This window comes from Drosophila miranda (assembly GCF_003369915.1).
Source record: "Drosophila miranda strain MSH22 chromosome Y unlocalized genomic scaffold, D.miranda_PacBio2.1 Contig_Y2_pilon, whole genome shotgun sequence".
NCBI lineage: Eukaryota > Metazoa > Arthropoda > Insecta > Diptera > Drosophilidae > Drosophila > Drosophila miranda.
This window is the reverse complement of record NW_022881614.1, coordinates 27,925,881-27,952,377: the sequence shown is the minus strand read 5'-3', so window position 1 is coordinate 27,952,377 and position 26,497 is coordinate 27,925,881. Positions and strand designations below refer to the sequence as shown.

General features: G+C 46.6%; 1 protein-coding gene and 1 pseudogene across 1 annotated transcript; both read left to right on the top strand.

Moving 5' to 3' along the window:
- Window positions 1-8,523: 8,523 nt before the first annotated feature.
- The window catches only part of LOC117193915, a 59,303-nt pseudogene continuing 41,329 nt past the window's right edge, over window positions 8,524-26,497 (top strand).
- Window positions 19,280-20,462, top strand: LOC117192590. The gene has a single exon (XM_033397309.1). It carries the CDS (start codon window positions 19,645-19,647, stop codon window positions 19,960-19,962), a length of 318 nt encoding a protein of 105 aa, XP_033253200.1. The 5' UTR covers window positions 19,280-19,644; the 3' UTR covers window positions 19,963-20,462.

The following is a 26,497-nucleotide window of genomic DNA, read 5'->3' as shown; positions in this document are numbered from 1 at the left end:
TAGAAGTACCCTCTGGAAGGGTATATAGATACATATATGAACATATATACAAAGCAAAGCATCGCATCATTGGCATGGAGTGGCTCCTCTGACTAATTTCCCAATGAATCGGCAGTTGAGTTGCGGCTGCGCCCTGCGGCTCTGCCCCTTGTCTGTGTATGTACATACATACACATGTCTTTATGTGTGGTGCCACCAGCAGCGGCAATTAAAGCTGGAAAAGAGTGTGAAACCGTTAGTAAAAGTTACATTGATACCTCAGAAGACACTGACTGCTGTGGGCCTACTTCCAGCCCCCTCGCGACGGTGGGTGCCAGAGCCACATCAATCATGTGGCAAATATTTACACAGGAAAAAATGCAGTCATAATTAATTGAGAGTCTCCTTGAGACTCTCCCCCCGTCAGCGGTGGTTCTCCGGAAGGGGCACGGGTGACGTGACGGTGACCCATTTGCCGGCGACCCAATTGCATTCGAAATCGTTGTTTAATTAGTCAGCAGATTAGTTACTGTAACAACTTAATTCGACATGCCATGCAAATGCGGCAAACAATTGTGTGAAAATTGCACAAAACTATCTCACGGATACTCAGAGATACGGAAAGAGGAAGGTGCACACGGATAACACTGTAGCATTGAGCAATGCATTTGGATACGAAATCAATTTCTGTTGACCAACTTCAACAAAACTGCAGCCGATTTAAAATGATATGCAAAACGGATTTGGATTTGGATGCGTATTCGGATTGGGAATCGGCTTTAGAGCGGGGAAGTGTTGCAACTTGCAACTTGTCCGGGCTAAATGCATTTTTAATTGCCGCTTTGTTTGAAAAATGCATATCATGCTGTTGCACGGGCCAAAATGAACCCTCCTCCCCCCGTTCGATTAAATCAGCAGCGAGTCCCATTCAGAGAATTTCAACATTTGGCGTTTTCACCAAACACGAAATTTCTATGGCCAAGACCACTTTTGCTGCCTGCTGGTTGCTGGCCGCTGGCTGGTTGGCTGCTGGTGGACACTGAACAACAAGTGCGCCGCTGTCAGCTGGGCCGAAATGCGATACGGAATCGTAATCATCTTGTTTCTCGGTTCGACTCGGTTCGGTCTGTCTAGTCTGTCTGTCTGTCCGTCTGTCCACAGTCAGCGTTTCATGTCATCCATTTAAGTGCCCAACAAAACCCGAGCTTGACTGGAGCTGCCCAAGAATTTCTCTTTTCGAATTTTGTGGGATTTTTGCCTCGGCGCTTTGCCAAATAATTGTACACACACACTCGTCAGGTTGATTTGATAGAAGATGCTGTCGAAGATGAATGGCTGGCCACGCCGCTCAATCCGCAACATACTAAATCCATGGATGAGCTTGGTTGTCGTGTTGGGAATCACTCTCTCCCTGGCCATCACCGTCACATGGCCCAAATCGATGCATTTCCAAATTAATTGGCCCAAATACGAATACGTGCCCCGTCCAGGTGCTGGCAATTTACATATTTCGGCGTGCGGCTCTACAGAACCGGGAATGCATATTTCATGCGAGTATTTCTTATTGGGTGCAGCAGATTTCAGTACGGCTTCGATGGTGACAGACAGACAGACAGATAGAGAGAGAAGGAGAGATCTATATCTGTGTCAGACCAACGCACAGCCAACACAAGCAGTGACGTCAGGGCCTTTGAATTGGGGGGAGGATGGGCCCAGCGTTCTGGTTCTGAAGAATCTGGCTATCTGGGCTGCCGGGCTGGGGGCGAGAAGTTCGTTATCTTCTGCTGAAATTTGTTTATGGGTTTCTCGCCGTAAAAATAAACCGAAATTCCTTTGATTGCAGTACGAAACCGAACGCTCACAGGCACACACAATACCCCCGCACCGCCTCCGATGGCAAGACTTGAATTTGAGTATCGCGGGACCTGATAAGCTGCTCCATAAGCAGCGTTTTCGTGCTTTGGAGCCCCCAAGTCAAAGGCAGTTGTTCGGAGCAGAGCCCAGCCGATTAGCTGCTTGCCAAATAGCACCTAATTCTTGGCCCTCAGCCGCTTATTTTGTTTGTTACTTATGTCTATGTCACTCATTTGATTGTTAAAGCTCTGCGCTTGCTTGCCCTGCTAAACGCTCTCTGCCAGCTCGCTCTTCGCTATCTCCGCTTTGCGTCTGCCTACCGACGTCGGCCGAGCGAAGCTGCGCTTAGCGATCGGAGAGGCAATGTAAAGGGCAGGCAAGCCACACTTGCAATTTTGATGTCACGCATTAAAGAACATATCGTAATTTTATTTCTGCGCCGAGTTTTATTTAATTCGAAATAATTAGTCGGCCGATTGGGGATAAAAAACATTATCTCCACATAAAATTTGGTGACCCCGACGTGATCTCTGAGTTGCAGTGTCAATTAATAATCATTCGCGATCGACATTCGTTAGCCCTAGCAAATTTTCGGCGGTTAAGCACAATTCGGTGCTAAAACACACTTACATACACCTACATACACGCATTGCTGGCTATTAATTTCTCTGTCGCGACAATTCGGTCAGTGCAGTGCGGTAGGCAGTGCAGCGAACTCACTAATACACACAAGCGGAGTACAAAGCGGAATCGGACAGCTCGCACAGCCGCACAGCTAAAGGCATTAGCTGTAATCCCTTTGCTTTCGGTTCCCACGTTTATACGTATACAGGGTGTCTTTTTCGGTCGTGCTGAGTGACTCTTTAAAATCCTAAACTTGGCAGCACCTGAGCCTACCAATGTCGCGAACGCAGCAATGCCGAGTGATGTAGATTTCTACAAGGCCGAGTCCATCACGCGCCAACTAAAGGCCATGGATCGCTTTCTCACCAAGGAAGAGCTTGCCGAGTTAGATGAGGCAGAACTTCAAGCTCGCTTAGAGCAGATCGAGCGAATGAATGCGGATTTCGATGCCGCTCAAACGAGCCTTGAAAGGCTGGATTTCCTGCAGTTAGCCCATGATGCCCGGCTGGACTTTTCGAATGTTTATGTCAAGGTTAGGTCCAGGCTGTCGCGGGAGTTGATGGCTGCTCGCACGGTAAATGTTGCCAATTCAACGGCTCGGCATACTCTCGAGGGGAATTCGTCGTTGTTCGCCTATAATAGTATAGGCCGTTCTCGAATGCCCGAGTTGCAGCTTCCGCGATTCGGTGGGAGCTACATGGATTGGCCAGAATTCCACGCGATGTTTTCGACAATGGTGCACAAAGACCATCGTATACCAATCATCGAAAAATTCCAATATCTTCGTGGATGTCTAGATGGTGCTGCGCTGGATACGATTCGTTCCTTGGAACTTTCTGAGGAGAATTACGACAAGGCGTTGAATTTACTAATGTTGCGATTCGATAATAAACTGTTACATTTTCAGGCACACGTCAAGGCTATTTTCGGGCTGCAAGGGGTGGAGAAGGGCTCGGCTATCGGCTTGCGCGCGCTCAGCGATAAAATCAATTCGCACTTGCGTGCACTTCAGACCTTGGCGACCCCGCAGGAGATTTCCGATGGGTTGCTGATCTTCATCATAGGCACGAAATTGGACCACAAGACCAAGGAGAAATGGGAAGAGAACTTGCCGACGTCAGGATTGCCTCGGTGGTCAAGCATGGCCTCATTCTTGGAAGCAAGATGTCGGATGCTGGAAAATTTGGGATCGGCTATGGTAACAATTCCTAGCCAGCAGGTGGGAGAAAGTAAACCTAGCACCCTAATCACCTCCATTAACGATCATAATAGCTCAACATGCAAGTATTGCAAATCCTCCGATCACTACATATCCCGATGCCAGGCATTTATAGATCTCCCTGTTTTTTCTCGATACAAGGAGGTGAAGAAGCGCCATTTATGTCTAAACTGCCTCAACAAAGGCCATTCATTGCAACGCTGCAAGTCAGGGGCATGTAGAAATTGCCAAGCCGAGCATCACACACTGCTCCACATGCAGTCGGGCGCTGACGCTGAGCTGCCGTCGCCGAGCACGGAATCGACCCAGCATGATCCTGCAAGTGCCCTAGTAGCAAGCAAATATATTAGCCCTCCCCCCTCGAGTCAAAAATCTCTGCCTAGCCAAAACGTGCTGCTAGCTACTGCAATCGTATATGTCAGGGGCCGTTTTGGATCGCTTATTCCATGTCGTGCCATTTTAGATTCCGCTTCTCAGGTTAACTTTATAACATCGAGACTCGCCAATCAGCTGCAGTTAGATCCTCACCCGTCTCACGTTCAAATCGCCGGTATTGGAGAGTCAATTCTACCATCCAGCAAGGCTGTGGACATCGTCCTGCAATCTCAAGACGAAAGCTATCGCGGTTTCCTCTCTGCAATTATCACTGCCTCAATCACAGGAATGCAGCCTAACTTCGGCCTAGACGCAAAGGATTGGCCAATGCCAAATAATCTAAAACTGGCTGATCCTAATTTCGCCAAGCCCCAGCGTGTCGATCTGTTGATAGGTGCTGGTTTGTTCTTCGAATTAATGTGCGTTGGACAGATTCGACTGTCAGACCAATTGCCAACATTGCAGAAGACGAAACTTGGCTGGATAGTGTCAGGAAGTATTAAAACCTCTGAGAAAGCCCGTGCGGCGCTAGCAGCCGTTGAAGATCCCCCTGTCATCTCCGCTTGCGAGACTAATTTGTGCGATATTGTAAGGTGGTTTTGGGAAGTCGATGGAGATTATTCGCCCTCATCAATTTCGGAGGAAGATGTTCATTGCGAACAGCATTTCGTCACAAACTGCATTCGCCTAGAGTCCGGAGCTTACTCCGTGCGTTTGCCACCAAATTCAGTCTAGAGGAATTAGGAGAATCGTATCAGCAGGCGCTACGTAGATTTCTCAATTTGGAGAGGAAGCTAGCAAAAAATGCACAGCTTAAGGCAAAATATATGGAGTCTCTCCAGGAGTATCGTGATTTAGGACACATGTCGCCAGCTTCGCGGCAGTCAGACCTCCCGCAGTACTTCTTGCCTCACCATTGCGTCCACAAGCAGGATAGTACAACCACCAAATTACGCGTAGTGTTCGATGGATCTGCCAAAACAGCGTCTGGAGTATCACTGAATGATGCGCTAATGGCTGGACCCACCATCCAACCTAAAATTCTGATAACTCTGCTTCGTTTCCGCTTTTTTAAAGTCGCCTTGTGTGGCGATATCTGCAAAATGTACCGCTGCACGTGCAGTGCATCCTATGGCGCAATGACCCGAAGGAGGAGATTCAGGTGTTCAAGTTGGAGACTGTTACTTACGGAACCAAACCTGCCGCTTTCTTAGCAATTCGTGCTATGCATCAATTGGCAAATGATGAAGAGTTGCGTTTTCCGCTTGGCGCTGATGTTTTTCGAAGAGATTTCTATGTCGATGATCTCATATCTGGAGGGGACAGCATTGATTCTGTCATCAAGATTCGCCAGCAGGTAAAGGAGCTACTTTCGAAAGGATGTTTTCCCATACGTAAACCCGCTTCCAATGAACCCGCTGCTTTGGAAGGCGTATCGGAGGCGGATCGCGAAAAGTTCCTTACCTTTCATGACGGGACTGAAGTAACCAAGGCGCTTGGTCTAGTTTGGGATCCCACCACGGACAATCTTCTGTTTAGCTTCGCTCACGTCGGAACCGCTGCAGGCCCAACCTCGAAGCGTTCGTTCCTGTCTACACTAGCTAGGTTCTACGATCCTCTAGGGCTCATCTCTCCCATCATCACAAAAGCTAAAATATTTATGCAGTCGCTATGGAACGAAAGCCTAAAGTTGAATTGGGACGAAAGCCTGCCCCAGGATCTACATACGACTTGGATTGAGCTGACTTCGCAGTTGTCGATGGTTAAAAACTTTAAGTTTCCCCGTTACGTGCTTCGGCAGCAAGCCAGATTAGAAATGCACGCGTTTTGTGATGCGAGCCAAGCAGCATATGGCGCCTGTGTATACATGCGTTCGGAAGCTCTTGGCATTGTGCAAAGTCATCTCTTATGCTCTAAATCCAGAGTCGCGCCCTTGAAAAGTATGACTATCCCCAAGCTTGAGCTGTCCGCTGCCCTCGTATTAGCCGAACTAGTGTCCACCATAGTTAAGGGATTATCAGCTCCATGCCAAATACATTACTGGTCGGATTCGTCCATAGCCCTTGCCTGGATTCGAGAATCACCATTGAATTTTAATATATTTGTTTCTAATCGAGTTCAGCGGATCCAGGAGCGCACCGCTGGAATGACTTGGCATCACGTGCCCACAAAGTTGAATCCTGCCGACATCATATCACGTGTATCCACGCCCGCTGAACTAATGGATAGCAGCCTTTGGATCTCTGGACCACCATTCTTGCGTCTTGAGAGCTCAGAGTGGCCTGCAGGCTTGCAATTGCCGAACGATGTACCAGAACGTCGTCATGCAGCATGGAATTCTGGCCAATCCATGTAGCTCCCACCGAATCGCGGAAGCTGCAACTCGGGCATTCGAGAACGGCCTATACTATTATAGGCGAACAACGACGAATTCCCCTCGAGAGCATTGGTTGTTTCAAACGAAAGGGATGTATCGTACGATTGCAAATTTCAAAACTCATTCGGATCCATGCAGCGCGTCTTTGCTTACATATATCGATTCTACATTCTCAAGGACAAAGGCAAAGCGCGGTCGAAGGGTCAACTTACCGTAATCGACATCAAAAATGGTACGCATTTCCTCATAAGGGCAATACAGCAGCAACAATTTTCGGAAGAGATAAGGGCCCTCGCCAGCAAACAGGCCCTACCCCCAAAAAGCACGATGGCCTCACTGAATCCATTTCTGGATAGCTTTGGATTGCTGCGTGTTGGAGGTCGCCTCCAAAATGCCGAATTGTACTACGACGCGAAGCACCCGATCCTGCTTCCTAAGGGACATCCTGTCACTGTCTCTATTATTATCTTCTTTCACGAAAGGTTTCTCCACGCAGGAGCTCAAGGATTGCTCGGACTGCTTCGGCAAAAATTCTGGCCTATTGGTGGACGCAAATATGTTGCGGGAATCATTCGCAAATGTGTTAGATGCTTTCGTTTGAAGCCAGTGCTGAGGGAACATATCATGGGAAACTTGCCTGCGGATCGCGTAAGGACTAATCCAGCATTCCACACAACGGGCGTTGATTTTTGCGGACCCTTTTATCACAAGTCGGAAGTCAGAAGCAGGCCTCCTATCAAATGTTACATCGCTGTCTTCGTATGCTTTAGCACCAAAGCAACTCATTTGGAAGTCGTTCGGGATCTATCTACAGAATCCTTTCTGGCAGCATTAAGGCGTTTTATAAGTCTACGTCCCAAACCTCGAATCATCTGGTCAGACAACGCTACAAATTTTGTAGGAGCAAAAAATGAGCTTTTGGAGCTTCGGCAAATGTTCCTCAGTGATCCTCATACGTCGGCTGTGTCACATCTCTGCGTTTCTAGTGGAATCGACTGGAAATTCATCCCCCCTCGCTCACCTCATTTTGTGGGTTTGTGGGAGGCGGCTGTTAAAGCAGCTAAATATCATTTTCATCGCATCGTCGGGACCTACATTTTTACTCTTGATGAAATTCAGACCTTGGCTTGTGAAATCTCTGCTTTGTTAAATTCCCGTCCGCTTTATGCAATTACAGAAAGTCCCGATGATCTAGATGTGCTCACGCCAAACCACTTTCTCAATGGAGCCCCGAAAGCTGCATTCGACGAGCCAGATGTGGCGCATCTCCGGGTCAACCTACTTAGTCGATGGCAGCGGCTGTGTCAAATGAAGTAGGCGTTTTGGAGAAAATGGAGCACGGCGTATCTTTCGATTCTTCAGGAGCGGAGCAAGTGGCGGTCATCGTCTCCAAACATCAAGCTAGGAACGCTCGTCATGATCAAGGAGGAAACGCTGCCACCATTAAGGTGGCCGCTTGGCCGCATTGAGAGCGTCATACCAGGAAAAGATGGAACCATCAGAGTAGCCGTCATCGGCACTCAAAAAGGCCTTTTCAAGAGGGCCGTTGGAAAAATAGCGGTTCTGCCCCTTCAGGATGGATCTGTTGAAAGCCTATGCCTTCCAACGGGGGGTGAATGTTCGGAGCAGAACCCAGCTGATTAGCTGCTTGCCAAATAGCACCTAATTCTTGGCCCTCAGCCGCTTATTTTGTTTGTTACTTATGTCTATGTCACTCATTTGTTTGTTAAAGCTCTGCGCTTGCTTGCCCTGCTAAACGCTCTCTGCCAGCTCGCTCTTCGCTATCTCCGCTTTGCGTCTGCCTACCGACGTCGGCCGAGCGAAGCTGCGCTTAGCGATCGGAGCGGTAATGTAAAGGGCAGGCAAGCCACACTTGCAATTTGGATGTCACGCATTAAAGAACATATCGTAATTTTATTTCTGCGCCGAGTTTTATTTAATTCGAAATAATTAGTCGGCCGATTGGGGATAAAAAACATTATCTCCACAGCAGTTAAGGCCCGCTTCCAGGGGCAAAACAATGGCGGCATCTGGCGCGTAATTAACACACAAAAAGCAAAAAGTAACAAACGAAACAAAACAAATTTGTTTTGGCAAAAGTGTTTCATGTGCGCGACAATTGCGAAGAATGAGATACGATACGATACCCGTGCATCCCATCCCATCCCATCGCGTCCCATGAGAGTGCGTGTGGCGTGAGTGCGGAAATGGCCTAATGCCTGTGAAAAGCGCGAGAAAACCACAAAGAAATCGTTCCGTACCAAACCAAAAACAAACACCAAACACCAACGAACAACAAGCGTCCAAATGGCAGGCGAGTCCCCAGCAAGCAACAGCTCCGAGAGCAGTCCTGTCCAGCGGCAGTTGAACGGCAGCGTGGACAGTGGCATAGCCGTGCTGGAGGGGGAAACGCCGACGCTGAGGCGGCGCCAGCGACTGCAGCAGTGCCAGCGCATCCTCCAGGTGCTGCAGCGAGACCATTCCACCCACAGGCTGCTGCGCGATAGATTAAGGTGAGTATTTGCTCCCAGAACGGAAGCAGCTGCAGCTGCAGCCGAGGTGGGGCCCGGCATCGCTCGGCTCGGCTTGGGTGTGCTTCGAGTGAGTGACTGGCTCGTAGCCCACAGTCTGCGACCATTTGTTGCATGCATCTCCGTTGCAAGCGACGGATATCAATTTATGCAAATTTGCCGACCTCAAATTTCGACCCCAATTTCCTTGGGTCGATTGCTTGATCTGTGCTTTGTATTGGATCCGACCATAGTGTTGTTAACCCGAGCCCTTCCGCTCACTATACCTGAAGACGCCTACCACCCTACTTTCGAGGTGTCGCTAGATATAGGACCAACTGTATTGGATCGGTCGAGTAGGCTGCCCGAACGTGTCCGCTGCTTTCGTAAAGCCGAGTTTGCGAAGCTTAATAACCTCATTAGGGATTTTGATTGGTCCGCTTTGTACTTGTGCACTGATATCATAAAAGGCACAAACATTTTTTACAATGCTCTTGGCACATTTTTCGATTCTTGTGTCCCGCTTTCTTGTCCGACTAGATCTGGAAAACCCCCTTGGTTTACCAAAGAGTTATCCAGTCTAAAAAACTTAAAATCAAGACTTTATAAAAAATTTCAAGAAGTGGGTTCTCCTACTTCTCACTCTCGCTATGTATTAGCTCGGTCAAACTTTTCAGTTCTTAATGCTCAATGCTATAAGAACTACCTATCTCGATGCAGGATACGTTTTTCTCAGAACCCTAAACAGTTTTACAGCTTCGTAAACAGTAAGCGTAGAACGTCCGCACACCCATCCTCGCTATCATTTTGTAATACGTCGGCAAATAATGATCAGGCAATTGCCGATCTTTTTGCCCAATTCTTCCAAACCACCTATTCTGAGGAAAGCTACTCTGGTCATCCGTACCCATACGGTTTACCGAGGTCGAACGGCATTTTCAGTCCCTTGTTAAATGAATGTTCCCTATTTCATGATCTTCGACTAGTTAAGCCGGTGTTTTCACCGGGTCCAGACGGGGGGCCCGGTTGTGTACTCAGGTACTGCGCCGAGGCTCTGTGTGGACCTTTGCTTAAACTATTCACCCTATCCATTGATTCTTCTTGCTTCCCCCGATCTGGAAGGAATCGTTTATAAATCCTCTCCATAAAAAAGGTAGCAAGTCTGATGCAAAAAATTATAGAGGTATAGCAAAGTTATCCGCTATTCCTAAAATGTTTGAGAAGGTTTTAACTCCGCACTTGCAACATCTCTGCAAGTCACTTATATCTCCAACTCAGCATGGATTTATAAGGCGGCGATCAACCACCACGAACTTGTTAGAGTTTACCTCTTTCATTATTAAAGGCTTTCAAGGTAACTTACAGACGGATGTTATTTACACCGACTTTAGTAAAGCATTCGACTCTGTAAACCATTCCCTTTTAGCGCATAAACTTGACCTTTTAGGGTTTCCGCCCAACCTCCTGAGATGGATTTCTAGCTATCTTTGTTCTAGGTCTCAAAGAGTCCTCTTCAAAAACTCCCTCTCTTTCCCAGTAAAGGTTTCTTCGGGAGTACCACAAGGCAGCCATCTAGGCCCCTTACTCTTCACACTCTTTATTAATGACTTCCTTCAGTATTAACATACTCTCGAGTACTTATGTATGCGGATGATGTTAAACTCTGTGTCCAGTACAAGGACATTTCATTTCATTCTCGCTTGCAATCCGATCTCAATAACTTTCAGTCATGGTGTTGTGCAAACTTGTTACACCTTAATGCCTCGAAATGCAAAGTTATGACATTTCATCGTTCTAGCCCTTTGTTGGCTCCCTACACCCTATTTGGTGGTTCTCTTGAGAGAATTACCCTGGTGGATGATCTGGGTGTTATGTTAGACCCCAAGTTAAAGTTTTCCGAACACATTTCTACCATGGTAAATAAGGCCATGGGCGTGCTTGGGTTTATAAAGAGGTGGTCAAAGGAATTTGACGACCCCTATATAACAAAGACTCTCTATACCTCGCTTGTTCGTCCGATCTTAGAATACGGCTCCTGTGTATGGTGCCCTCAGTACAAAGTACACCAGGACCGTATAGAATCAGTACAGAAAAACTTTTTACTCTTTGCTCTGCGGGGCCTTAACTGGGATGCGGGTGTAAGACTCCCATCTTACTCTAGTAGACTACTATTAGTAAACCTCCCATCCTTAGTTAACCGTAGAAAAATGCTTGGTGTGATATTTATGCACAACTTGATCAGGGGTGACATAGACAGCCCTGATCTGTTGAGCCGCATAAACTTCACGATTCCTATTAGACTGACTAGAAATTTTATACCGTTGTTCCTTCCACTTTGTAGATCGAATTATTCCTTGCATGAACCGTTTAGGGTCTTATGCTCGGATTATAATTCCCTCTACCATATTATATCCACCACTAATTCTCTTCCTCTTATTAAATTATTAATCCTTACACACCTTTCTATTAATTAGTAACTGTAGTGGTATTTGTACTTTGATTGCATGCTTAGTTTCTTAGTAAGTTTAGTACTAATTTTCCTCGAATGTTAGTCTAACAGCTATCTTTCTTGCATGTTCGCGTTTGGTTCGGCTACGCACCGCGCGTCATGCGGCAGCGCCCCTCGGTCGGTTGGGCGGGAGGAGGGCTGCGTTTTGCCTGGGATCCGCGCGTAACAGCCTTCTGCTGGTGTCACACGGGCCACTTGACGGTGCAGTAACTGCATCGCCTCTTGAAAGATGCAGTCATTGCATGTCAACGTCCACACAAAGAAAATGAAAATAATGACAAAATCTCAGACGCAGTCAGGGAATCTTTCAGCCAGAACTCCGATTCACTAAGTACTTGGGCGGCATCGGAATATTGAAAGCTTTTCTGGGAATCTGTTTATACGATTGCCACAGCGAAACTGAGTCTGAGACTGAGTCAGCTCTTCTTTTGGCCTCAGAGTCCACTGCTGCAGCTACCCCACTAACGAAACTATTCCCATGCAAGATAAGATACCCTTTGCCCTTTCTGAGATCTATAGAATAGAGATCATCGTCATCTTCTAGGGTATCCAACATTCGTGGGCAGAAGGCAACCAATGCGCCGTTCCGTTAGCCACTCCATGTTTGTTTCGCTTTCCAACGCGCGTCTTGCTGCCTTGCCTACGGAGGGGAGCCACAATCTTATCGAGTATTTCATAATTAATTTGATTAATGCCAATTAATTGCTGTAGGCTTTGTATGGCCAATGGCGGGGCCAATCGATTTCGGATATTTTCTTCGCGCCAAACTGTGGTCATTAGCCGCCTCGGACATGTGACTGGCGGCTGGCAGCGGCATTTGCATAAGGCCATATGAACCCATCGGGGCTGGACTGGGCTTTCTGTCTCTTTGTCGCTTTCTTAGGGGGATTTGCGGGCCATGCCCCCTCTTGTTGCATGAGCAGCAGCAAACCTCGGACCCAGTTCGCAATTGCGGCCAGTTACGAATTGGTTAATCGCCAACAACGCACATCAAATCCAAAAAAAACGAGGGGGAACGTTGTGAGTTGCTGCGGACACCGCAACTCTACGGTTATACCCGATACTAAGTCAGTATGGCTCTCCTCCGGCAGACGCCGCTAATATTAAACGACACGACAAAGAGTGCGTGCGAGAGAGACAGAAAATCAGTCTGAGCGTGACGTCGGGGGCTGCGTAGCCACTGCAAATTGATTTGTTCCTTTTGGCTACAAAAATGATCCTATCTGATCCAGATTCAGCAATCTGATAGATATGGTCATTATCTATGATTCTGCGTTTTTAGTTTTCTCGAATGTGCAATATTGTGGATGCAACAGATTTTCGTCCTTTGTGTGGGCGGAAGTGGGGGGGGCGAAATTTTGAGATACATGTTTTATAGTAAGATCTAACAGGAGTGCGGATACCAAATTTGGTTACTCTAGCCTTAATAGTCTCTGAGATTTTTGAATATCCCCAGATTTTCGTCCTTTGCGGGGGCGGAAGGGGGTGTGGCGAAATTTTGAAACAAACTCGTCTCGGTCCGATACCAAATTTGGTTGCTCTAGCTTTTGTAGTCTCTGAGATCTAGGCGCTAATGTTTTACTCTAAGCAAAGCCGCCTATGCTACGTGTGTGTTAGAGAGAGACAGGGCGAGAAAAAATGAAATTGTTTTCTTGATGCTGGCTATAATAATAATACGATCCAATTCAGATTCCGCAGTCTTAAAGATATGGTCATTCTCTACAAATCTACGTTTTTGGTTTTCTCATATCTTTAAAATTGTGGATGCAACAGATTTTCGTCCTTTGTGGGGGCGGAAGTGGGCGGGGCGAAGTTTTGAAATATTTTTGTAGCAGTGACATATCACAGAAGTCTGGATCCAAAACATCGTTGCTCTAGCTCTTATAGTCTTTGAGCACTAGGCGCTGAAGGGGACGGACAGACGGACGGACGGACAGACAGACAGACAGGGCTCAATCGACTCGGCTATTGATGCTGATCAAGAATATATATACTTTAAAAAAAAAATTCCCCAAAAAACCCAATCATAAAACGTATAGATAATATCAGGGCAAAGAATCAAATACTACCATTCGTAGGCGCCGAAAATGTGATATAACCGCGGAAATTGTCTTGACACTTATCTGCGAATTCGGTCACCGCGCTTCTTCGCTACCTTTATATACAGATACAGATATATATTTATCATTGTCCGCGAGTGGAGCTCTTATCAAATCAACAAACGGCTTATATGGCGAACCGCAATAACGAAATGGGCAAACAAAATTCCCCCCCTCCAATACCCCACTTATATATTACGGTTATACTCGTATGTACAAACGAAAAGTAAACAATCCAAATAAAACTTGGCTAAAACAAACCTGTCGCCGCTCCAGTCGCAGTCACTGTCCCAGTCACTGTCCCAGTCGCATTCGCATTCCCAGTCGGAGTCAATCGTTAACTTGAAGATCGTTTCCAGTGGAGGGAGCCCTTAGTTCGGTCCGCGCCTCGTGATCTTAATCAGTTTGGTTTGGTTATACCCATATTGTCGCAGTCGGAATTGTTTCAAATATAGCGTCATGCTTTTTGGATTGTTGTCGTTTTCGGGCTGAGATTGTGCTGGGCGGCGGGATTGACGGACTGACTGCCGGGGAGGTGGTGACGGCAATTAGCGAGTTCATGTGGCAAACACCTCGAAAGAATCACGTACCGAAAGAGTATATTTCCCAAAAGTGATTGATTGTAATCGTTGTTTGTACACACAACACAATATATGTACGGACGCGTGGAAACAAAAGCGGAGAAAATCCTCAAAATTGTGTGGTAATTATTTATCCAGATATTGCCCAGTGAAGTTCACTGCGTGAGGTCTGTGAAGTATTCTGTGAAGTCATAATCAATAAAAGTGAAGAAATACCGCATAGTTTGATGCCAAGTGAAGTGAATTACACAACCAATAAAGAATATTTTGTTTTTAAGCACACAAGCACACAAATGAATAATGCAAACCAAACCCCAAGAGCCCCCAGGATGTTACGCAACCCACACAGTGATCTCAGAAATCTTCTGCCATAAATAGTCAATAGTCAAGCGATACAAACATACTCGATAAGAATCTTGGCTTGGAGCATGAGCATCTCGCATACATTTACCAACTTTAATTAGTGATAATCGAAGCGAAGTGCAAAAAATAAACACAAAACGAGGGGAACGTTGTGAGTTGCTGCGGAGACCGCAACTCTACAGTTATACCCGATACTAAGTCAGTATGGCTCTCCTCCGGCAGACGCCGGAGAGAGAGACAGAAAATCAGACTGAGCGTGACGTCGGGCGCTGCGTAGCCAGTGCAAATTTATTTGTTCCTTTAGTCTATAAAAATTATCTGATCTGGTCCAGATTCAGCAATCTGATAGATATAGTCGTTATCTATGATTCTGCGTTTTTAGTTTTCTCGAATGTGCAATATTGTGGATGCAACAGATTTTCGTCCTTTGTGTGGGCGGAAGGGGGTGGGGCGAAATTCTGAGATATACGTTTTATAGTGAGATCTAACAGAAGTGCGGATACCAAATTTGGTTACTCTAGCCTTAATAGTCTCTGAGATTTGTGGATGCCCCAGATTTTCGTCCTTTGCGGGGGCGTAAGGGGGTGTGGCGAAATTTGGACACGAAACGGTCAAGGTCCGATATCACAGGAGTGTGGATACCAAATTTGGTTGCTCTGGCTCTTATAGGTTCTGAACTCTTATGTTACAATTGGCAAAGCCGACCATGAAACCTGTGTGTTAGAGAGAGACAGAGCGAGAAAGAATGAAATTGTTTTCTTGATTCTGGCTATAATAATTATACGATCTGGTTGAGATTTTACACTCTAGAACATATAGTCATCCTCTACGATTCTGCGTTTTTGGTTTTATCGTATCTTTAAAATTGTGGATGCCACAGATTTTCGTCCTTTGTGGGGGCGGAAGTGGGCGGGGCGAAGTTTTGAAATATTTTTGTAGCAGTGACATATCACAGAAGTCTGGATCCAAAACATCGTTGCTCTAGCTCTTATAGTCTTTGAGCACTAGGCGCTGAAGGGGACGGACGGACGGACGGACGGACGGACGGACGGACGGACAGACGGACAGACAGACAGGGCTCAATCGACTCGGCTGTTGATGCTGATCAAGAATATATATACTTTATGGGGTCGGAAACGATTCCTTCTGGACGTTACACACATCCACTTTTACCACAAATCTAATATACCCCAATACTCATTTTGAGTATCGGGTATAAAAATGATGTATTCAATCGTGAGTGAAAAGAGATTGGTTGGAACTTTATGTTATTGCAGTTTTAATCAATTTTTGATTAGATTAATAAAAATTTTGGTTTCAGCCTGAAACGTGCTGCAAAAATACTTAAATTTCCAATAAGTAGCATGTATAGTATTGCTTTTTTTTAAATATTACAAACACAATAGTTTTCGAAGCTCAAATGCCTCACGAAGGGTACATACCCCACCCCACACACCTTCGCGTATAAGCCTTCTGATAAGGCTCCCTAAGGCCAAAGTATGAGTATGCGGCCGAAACAAAATAAATCGAGACACGGACAAGGCCAAAACAAAGTACGTGAAGTACTTGAAGGAGAACTGTTATGTTCTGTTCTGATAATCCGAAAGTATTTGCGATTGCACTCTTTTAGTTTTGTCAAACCTTTGAGAGAAATAGAACTAGAGATACGTCGCGACAGGGGCTTAAACTATTGCGGGGGAGAGGGGTCTTGCTGTGTGCGAGTGTGTGCTTCGAATGCAAATGCTGCCAAATCGTTATTATTGCCGTTATCGAACTCAATGTCACCTCCGCAGTGCTGCAAGCGTTTGATACGCCCCTACATACGCCTCATGCAGCTACCAATCTATCGTCCCGCAGCCACCAACCTGCTGCTGGGCCTGACTTCGGTGGTGGGACTCGTCGGCGGGGCCTATCTGCTCCAATGTGGCGCGAGCGTCTTCTTGGGTGAGTTAATCGAGTATAGTAGCGATAACCAAATGAGTGTGCCCCCGTTTGTGAAACTGTGTGTGTGAGAGTACGCGATCGTGCAGATGTCAGAAGATGCACTAGCACATACTGGCACAACCACAGATGCAGATGCAGATACAGATACAGATACAGATACAACTGAAACTGAACTTTCAGAGCTGCCGCAGCAGCTTCAATTCGATTACGTGTCCATCGTTTCGCATGACTTGATTGCGTTTGCGTGTACGAAGAAAGCAAAGAAAAGTGCAGAGGAAAAGCATTTCGCATTAAAAGAGATTTGACATAATTGTTGCAATTTTTATGCTTGGCACAGTTGCAACTGCTATTGCTGTTGCCTTTCTATGGTCTTTCCTCATCTCAGTTGGGCATCCAGTACGTACGTAGCTTCGCCTTAATTAAGGATTGCGTAAGAGGCATCAGGCCACCAGCTGCAGCGTATCATGGTGGCTCACAAATTCATTTTGCACCCGTAAACGCTGTTGGATAACAGTACCGTTGGCCGTTTCATAACATTACTTGTTCATACATTACTGTCCATTCAATTGAATTGTGGCCAAGACGAATTTGGCCATCTGGCTATCCAGACAGAACCAAAGAGTTGCGACGAATGGCGAACGGAAATCGTTGGCCAACAAAGGGCAGAACCCGCTGCTGCCGCTTCCAGTCATACTCCACAACAACAACAAAAAAGTGTCACGAAACGCCAATAACAATTAGCCGCCCGCAAATATTTGCCTTTTGTCACTAGCAATAGACAATGGCAACTTAATTAGCCGTTATTCTTATAATAATCTTATGTTATACGACATGTGAAAATACGAGTAGGGGTATGCGAGTTTTAAACATATATGTATGTATGTATGGTACCTAGTAAAAAAGTGTAGGATTTAACCTTGGCTGGCAGTTTCATTGAGCACAATATTAGCCGAAATAGACGAAAGCTGTGTTTTCCTTTTCTCTATTCAGAGACAGAAAGTTGCATGACAGGTTGCATTATAGCAATAGAAACCAAAACAAGTTCCGAAATTGTCGAAAGTCTAGAAAACAAAACTAATGCTAACCGTTGTCGCATTTTAAACAGAGATAATTTACCCGTAGTGCTGAGTAAACTGAAACGAGTTCTTGCATTTGTGATCCGGTCGAAAGTAGCTTTGAGAGTGAGAGCAATCAAAAGCCAGTCACAGGGACATAACCACAGTCGATTAGAAGCAATACTCCTCAAGGGTACGAAGGGGTAGTGCTTGCGTTCTTCGATCGAAGAAGTCACCACCAGGCCACAACACAGCTCCGACGATGAAGACGATGCTAGAAGGCGGCCTGGTGGTGAGTAATGGTGGTGGGCCTGTTAGCTGCAAGCAAACGGCACCAACAAAGGGTCGGTCAAAGTTGTAACTTGCATCTGGGGATGGCCCAGAGCCATAGGAGTAATTTTTGTAGAATATTTAAATGAGCGTTACCCGCCCTTTAGACAATACATTTAAATTCCTGATCTACGTGGAAATCAAAATCGTTTCCTTGTAAATTTCTCGCGGAATATTCAAAAATGTTGCGCTAAAGCTACCAAATGTTGTGCAGCTTTTCGAAAATTTACCAAAATGTTGCAAAGCGCCACTGTGAAATTTTGCTACATGGACATGAGTTGGCATGTAGATATTTTGCAACTATTAAAAACACGTTGGTTAGGCTTTAGCTGGAGAGGGGACGAACGGCCCCAGCTCACTTCAGGTTGAAAATATCCGCTAGTCAACTTTACCATCGATGAACATTGAAGATTACTCAGGGAGAGGGGATCGCTATGTCGTAGGCTTGTTAGTCAATTTCTATATGTTTTATGATATCTTTAATGTATGGGCCTTAATCTAATAATTGATTGTTCTTCTGGCGATACGGGTAATTACTTTCCAGCCTCAGAAATCCTCCACTTATGCTGGCCGAAATTCAGCGAAAATTGAGAACATCTTGTTCATCCCGACTAAGCCATTCATCTAAGCCAACCCAAACAGAACGAGACAGAAACAGGGCCACTTGACGATTTCTCGGGCTGAGAAATGCTAATGGGATGTGCCCATCTTACATGCATATATTAACCCAGATACTTAAGTCAGATTTCAGGGGAATCTGTACATATGAGAGCTCTCGCATCATCTTTCTCTTTGGGAATTTCCCAGCTGATGCTGTCGCCATTTATTCGCGAATCTAAAGACTATTCCAGTCACCATTCGATTGATTCGTTGAGGTTCCCCTCAATAATGAACGGCTTGGAGCATGAATAGATTTAAATAGACAGACAGACAGACAGACAAGATCTGAAGCTAACTCGTTTGCGGAATGTTTCTCACAATTAGCATTTGGAAATTAATGAAGTTCAGGCCGAGACACATAGCTGAAAAGATTGCCAAAAATTAATTTATAGACAAATGAATGCATATGCATACGGGTATGAGGCCCGAAACGGTTCCTGCTTGACCAGATTTCTACATGTTTACGGATAAATCAAGGAAGAAAGGCGATAGATGGCCAGGGAAATATGCCTAGACACGGCTGATTCCGCTACGTAGACCCGTTGGGCTGGTTTTCTATCCAGTGGGCAGGGGGCGTAAGGTAAGGTAAGCTAAGGCCTTCTTCTCCAGAGTTCACAATTGAATCTTACGACATTAACGAGTTAGCTGTCTGTCTGCCACTCTCACGAACGCTGCCACTGCCACTCTCTCTCTCTGGGTAGGCTTCTCTCCTCAGACATGAAACCGGCACGGGCATGAGACGGAGAGACTGTCACTGCTCTGACTGAGGCTCGCTTGGTCTCAGCTGTTGGCCGCTCAGAGCCAACTGCGCACAACAAAGGCAAACCTTGTCCGAGAAAGTTGTCAGTGTCGGAGTGAGTCGCAACGCGTTTCGTTGGCGAATCCAAATTAATGTGCTTCCACTCGAATATACATGCAAATCGGCGAAAACAGTTTAATTCGAGTGCCATGCCAAATCAAAGCAAACAAAGCACCAAACTTCTCTTGACAGGCAACTCAAATACCTAGCACACTAAACACCAAACAACACTAAACACCAAACCAGACCAAACCAAACCAATTAAATTCAGACCAAACCAAACCAAAACCAAGAAACCGATAAATCCCACAGAAGCCATCGCAGCTATAGACCTCCACACCGAAAGGAGTGAGAGTGTGCGATAGAATGGTGTTCGCGTCCGTTGTTGTGTGCCAGGTGGAGAAATTGAACTGCATGCCAATCAGCTTTGCCGTATTCGCCTTCCTGTTCATGGCCTGCGCCATGGAGGTGGTTCTGCTGAAGATGACCTCCAGTGAACCGGTGTTCGGGCGGCCTCCCGACGACGGCGACGAGGCCGGGGACGACGAGTCCGAGGAGCAGATCTACTACGAGAATCTCGGAAACAACTACGAGCACTGGGCACGCCGTCGGTTGCGATTCCACCAGCGGCACCAGCAACAGCTCCAGCAGGAGGAGAGCCAACGGCAACAGCTGCTCGTATAGGTGTAGCTGCAGCATTGGGAATCGGTTGGATATCGGTTATGACTGGTTTCTTCTGTTTTCAAAATTATATGGTATATAGTATATGGATAGCGACGAGGGGAGAGAGTGTAATGATTTTTGTTTTTGTTTATGATTTCGTTTGTAAGCGTTTTCAAAACGAGACATTCAAATGTTAAGTTGAGCAAATTGTTTGTAATTAATTGTCAATTTTGAGCACGTTGTACCACAACTTCCACAACATACAACAAAACAAAACACGACTCATGCATGGATACGATTAAGTGTACAGTACAGTCAGTCGGAGGAAATCCCTTCTTGTCTCTGGCACTGTGAGAACTGAATACATATCTAGATATATAAGTAGATATATCTGTAAGTACATATAAGTATGTGCATATGTCCTACGAGAGTAGTTTGTAAGCCGTGTGATATGCTTAGTTATTCGATACCTACATACATAGATCCTAAGTGACGCGAATAAATCTGGCTATAAAACTCAACTCGACTGATATTTTGCTTGCCCCTGGTCCAACTGGTTTTGCCTGTGGCTTTCCTCGGCTTATGCAATCTGCTAGATGGTGGCAGGGGGGTGATAGGCGAGAGAGTAAGTCCATTGCTCGATGCTCGATGCCCCTGCAGTGCGGGACTCTCATACTCGTAGGTGGAGATCTGGGGAACAGGAATTTTGTCGACTCGACCAGGCGCTAATTGTATCTATCGGCTGAGCGCCATCCAATTAGTTGATTTCCTCATGTTTTTCAGCAGTTTGATTATTGTTAAGCTGTTAAGCGTTTTTAACAACTGTTGCAATTTGAAGTTAATGAAAGTCGAGAGGCTGTTTATAATTCACAATTTATTTGCATATGTAAACCAACTTATCGCGTATGTACATATGGGGATGATTGGGGCGAACGATTGATGCGAGGATGTTCGTCTAATAGCTGCGACGATTAGCTCAATACTGCCCATGCAAGGGCTGACGGGCCAAATTGCCGGTCCCTATGCAGCAAGCTTAGACGCGAGCGAGAGCGTATGATAGCCCGAGAGCGTTAGAGCTGCTCGGGGACGCTGTTAAGCCGAGTCCGAGAGATTGCGACATAAGGAGACAAAAGAATTCCGCTGATGCGCAAATGATCTTTGCAGTGGGGGCATTGGAAACGACAACACCAAAATGCATTTCCTTTGGGCCGCACTACTGGCAATAATTTAAAATATTTAAGCTGCTTGACCCGACATACTCCCCCCGTTGGAAGCCTGACTTTCAACAGCATCTTTAAGGGGCAGCAGGCACAGCTTGTTGACGGCGCGCTCGGTGATTCCAGATGACGTCTTCAGCACAGCAACTCGGGCAACGCCATCTCGTCCAGGCAAAAGCTCGACCACTCTCGCCAGTGGCCACTTCATGGGAGGAAGATTCTCATCCTTGACAAGAACCAAATCTGCGACTGCTAAACTAGGCTTCGCAGTGCGCCACTTTGAGCGCTGCTGCAGTGACGTTATGTACTCCTCCTTCCACCGGGACCAAAAGAGCTGCTGCAGGGACGAAACGCGCTGCCAGCCGTCCAGGCGATCGAAGTTTAGCTGCGTGACGTCAGGCTCAGCGAACGAAGCAGGAGGGCCACCATTCAAGAAATGCGCTGGAGTTAGAACATCTAGATCGGCAGGGCTCTCTGAAATTGAAACTAAAGGTCTTGAATTAATCACTGCCGTGATGTGGCACAACAGCGTCCGCAGCTCGTCAAATCCAAGAACCGAGTTGCCTATCGCACGGTAGAAGTGGTACTTGGCCGTCTTCACTGCAGCCTCCCATAGACCACCAAAATGAGGGGAGCGCGGAGGAATGAAATGCCAGTCTATAGCCTCGACCAAGCAAAAATCCAGCAGCGCCTTCTGATGGTCATCGCTGAGGACCAGGCGCTTTAATTCCATCAGCTCATTCTTAGCGCCGACAAAATTGGTTGCGTTGTCAGCCATTAAAACGTCGTTCAGGGAATATCCAGATGAGGTTGAAGCGGATCCATCAAAAACGACGCGAAGCTTGGTCGTAGAACTATCTTCCTTCATGACGCAATGGTGAGGCAAAAAATATCGGCAGTTGCTGATTGCCTGGGTAGGAACCTGAGACATATGGCCTAAATCAAGGTACTCCTTTATAAATGCTGCATACTGAGATTTAACATCAGGGCGACGATCTAACTTTCTCTCAAGGGTCAGGAATCTACGAAGCGCTTGATTGTAAGATTCTCCAAGGAGATCCAAATTATATTTTGCTGGCAGCCGAACACAATAATCGCCTTTATGTAGTCGACGGAAATGCTGCACAAAGTGTGCTTCACAATCTAGCTCTTCTTTGGTAGACTTTATTATTGGTTCGATGCAATTTTCTACCTCCCAAAACCTCCGAAGAAGCACCTCAAGCCGATCCTCAGGACTATTATCCTCAGCAGCTACGGCCCGAGCGCGAGAGACCATCAACGAGGAACCTTTTAACCGCGAACAACTTCCAGACACGACCCATCCCAAGCGCGTTTTCTGAATTGAAGGCAATCCTGGCAGTAGCTTGACCTGACCAACACAGAGGAGCTCGAAAAACAGACTTGCGCCAATTAGCAGATCGACGCGCTGCGGCTTATAAAACTCCGGATCAGCTAGTGGTATGTTAGATGGAGTGTTCCAGTTTTGAGTGTCAGTTCCAAAGCTTGGCTGTCGATCGGTTATGCTAGAGGCTACAATGGCAGTGATGAGAGTTGAGTAATCCGATGAGCGAGAGTGCAGGCTAACGTTGACCGAAAATCCATCCGTGACGAAACTAGAGTCGCCTATTCCCGAGACTGCAGTCGATGATTTCATTTTTCGAAGCTGAAGCTGATTCGCGAAACGAGAAGTTATTAGATGCAACTGGCAGCCGGAATCCAGCAACGCTCGGCAGGGAACTAAAACTCCGGAACGATTTTTGACTAAGACCGTGGCCGTGGCAAGTAAAACAACACCATTCCTGAGATCTTGGGCAATAAGGGCAGACGAGGTAGCCGCTGAAGTAGAGGGCGCAGTGGTATGCTCAGACGGCGTAGACTCAGACAGTGCAGACTGAGATGGAGTATACGGCGCTGATTTCCCTTGGACTGCGGTATCTTCAGGGCTACCAAAATGAAGGAGGGTATGGTGTCTACCCCCGCAGGTACGACAGTTGCTCGAGGTGCACTGAAGTAATCGATGCCCTGTTCTGAGACAATTTATACACAACGAAAGCCGCTTGGCTTCTTTATGGCGATTTGTGGGGGACAGCGCTTTAAACTTCTGGCAGTGCTGGACCTCGTGAGCACCATCGTTGCACAGCGCGCAGCGTGCTACGGTTTGGTTCGTTGTAACCAATGTAGACCTAGAATTATTATGCTTTCTACTTCTGCCCACCTGATTGCTCAACGCATAGCTTGCCATAGAAAAGTCCATCGTCTCCAATGATCTGCATCGCTGCTCCAAGAACGAGGCCATAGATTCCCACGACGGAATTAAGTTTGCGAATGCGAGGTTGTTGAATCGTTCCTCCCACTTCTCTTGGCTCGCTGGATCCAGTTTTCGGAGAATTTCCTGCACGACGATGCATCCTGCGATCTGCTCAGTGGTGCCCAAACCCTGGAGCGCGCGCATATGTGAATTGAACTTGTCTGAAAGCTCCCGAAGCATGACCACTGACCCAGGTTCCACAGCCTGGAGCGCCAAGATCTCATTGATGTGTGCCTGAAAGACCATCGCCGATTATTGAATCTGTTTTCCAACAAATCTAATGCCACAGTATAATTACCATCTGAGATTTCCAGCGACCGAACAGTCTCCAATGCCGAATCCCGCAGACAGGAACGCAAATGCTGGAGCTTTTCTATGTTTGTTAAGTCCGGATGGCTGTCGATGATGGTGGCAAACATTGAATAAAAGTCCGTCCAGTTCGCATACCCGCCGCTAAACGTCGGCAATTGTATAGGAGGCAGGGATGGTACTTGTCTACGGTGAGGTAGAAATTGCGAGCCGGCAAACTCACACGTAGTATTTCCTCCAGCCAAGGTAGACTGAAACGGCATGCGGCCGCTACTCTTAGCCATTTCCCTCATAATCGCCGCCTTCAGCGAGCTTGCAAGTGACTCAAAAATGTCACACAAACCACTGTGAATTTCGCTTCGATCCAATTCCTCAAGCTCGCCGTGAAACATCTCAAATTTGCTGATCAACTTCTCGACTTGCTCTTGCTTTACCACGAGCATGTAGTAGTCACAGTCTGACGACTCATTCTGCCAAGCGGTAGCTAACCCTTTCATTTTCTCGCATAATTCTGTTGACTTAAGCTTCAAAAAAGACACCCTGTTTTGCTCACTGGTCATTGGAATTTCGTTAGCAGCATTAATTTCCATGGTAGCGGCAGCGTTAGCAGAAAGACCAACGTCTCTAGCGGGAAGATGATCGCAAAGAGTGACACGAGCAATAGACGACAAGAACCGAGCCCAGCAAGCGAACAGCTATGTACGAACTGTATATACAAAGGCGACCGGTGTAAGAAACGTTTCTTGCGGGAAGATGACCGAAAAGAGAAGCGCAAGCCAACAGCTCCGTGCACTACCGAATATGCAGGGGAGGCCGGTGTATATATGTATGGATAACTTATGTGGTCGATGACACTGGTTGAGATGGCAATTAGTTAAGAGCTTTGAATGCTATATTAGTTTGTGATTGCACTGATGGATTATTTATTGCACAATCACGTCGGGGTCACCAAATGTTAAGCTATTAAGCGTTTTTAACAACTGTTGCAATTTGAAGTTAATGAAAGTCGAGAGTCTGTTATAATTCACAATTTATTTGCATATGTAAACCAACTTATCGCGTATGTACATATGGGGATGATTGGGGCAAACGATTGATGCGAGGATGTTAGTCTAATAGCTGCGACGATTAGCTCAAGACTGCCCATGCAAGGGCTGATGGGCCAAATTGCCGGGCCCTATGCAGAAAGCTTAGACGCGAGCGAGAGCGTATGATAGCCCGAGAGCGTTAGAGCTGCTCGGGGACGCTGTTAAGCCGAGTCCGAGAGATTGCGACATAAGGAGACAAAAGAATTCCGCTGCATGCGCATATGCGGTAGCAAATGATCTTTGCAGTGGGGGCATTGGAAACGACAACACCAAAATGCATTTCCTTTGGGCCGCACCAATGGAAATAATTTAAAATATTTAAGCTGCTTGACCCGACAAATATCTTAACCTGACCTTCTGCTGGTTAAACAACCCCAGCGATTTCGCAGAACTGACCTGACTTATCGCCATGTATCGAACTAATCGAACATTCTCCGTGTTCTATGAATTCTTTCCAGTAAAATAGCCGATAGGAAGTGGAAGAAGGAGGAGGCCACCGAGCAGCAGAGCTGCAATGTCTGCTGTGCAGACTTGGACCAGAGCAGTCCCAAAACGTAAGTCAACCTCCAGCGAAAGCCTCACCCAGCGACTAAGTTAGGGGTCGATCTATATTTTTCAGCTATGTGACATGCTGTACATGCGGAAAGTACGTTTGCCGCGGCCCCAAGTGCGCTGTCTGGCGGCCCAAGGATGCCGACTGGGAGTGCCAGCTGTGCCACAGCTCCAAGGAGTCGCTGGCCCACACCTCCTCCTGGGTGGCGGAGCAGCACAAGTTCGTGTATCCGATCCGGGCGCGCAGCGAGGTCTACATACCCATCACTGGCGATGGTGCCAATGACAGCACAATGCGTAAGGAGAGACCCCATAGAAATATCCCTAACGTGTTTATAGAACGCCAGACTTTGGTCCTTTGCAGACATTGAGAGCATCAGCCAGATAGGGCAGAGAGTTCATCTCGACGAGCGCGCCAAGATTCGTGCATATGAGAAGGAAATAGTGGCGGAGATGTTGGGCGGCAGTCTGGATCACATCAATTGGGACAATTGTCCAAAAGCGAAAACTGTAAGTACAGCCCGCTGCAATCAGTTGTCGCGCGCCCAGATTGTCTTCGCGCAATTTCCAATTTCCAATTTGCAAATGAGATTCAATTGGGCGGGCAACATATGTGCATATGTGCCTTTCGTTGGCAACATTCGCAAGCAACACATGCTGCCGGCCAGCGAAAGTTCGCTGCATACTTTTGGGCGAAGCTTTTGCTAAACTTTTTCCCACACATCACTCATAAACACACACACTCACCCCTCACACTCAAACTCACACATGCAAATGCAATGCAGACTTGCAATTCTTCCACAAATTCCATGCGAAACTTTCGAACCTGCTTATCAATGTGGAGAGCGACCTGCTCAAGGGAGGTAAGTCATCGGCCAGTACTATCCAGTAATCGAGTACTTAGTAATCAAGCGAATGCAATGTAATCGTTTTGAATGTAATCTAACCCCTCGATCCTGCATCCGTACTTGTACCTGTACCTCTATCTACATATATCTGTATTTTGTGTTGAGCACGTAGAACCTTGCCCCAAATATGTATGTAACAGAGTGTGAGAATGCCGACCATAAACGCCATAAAAT

Coding starts and splice junctions, on each gene's coding strand:
- LOC117192590 (XM_033397309.1), top strand. CDS start 19,645: ATGGTGTTCGCGTCCGTTGTTGTGTGCCAGGTGGAGAAATTGAACTGC.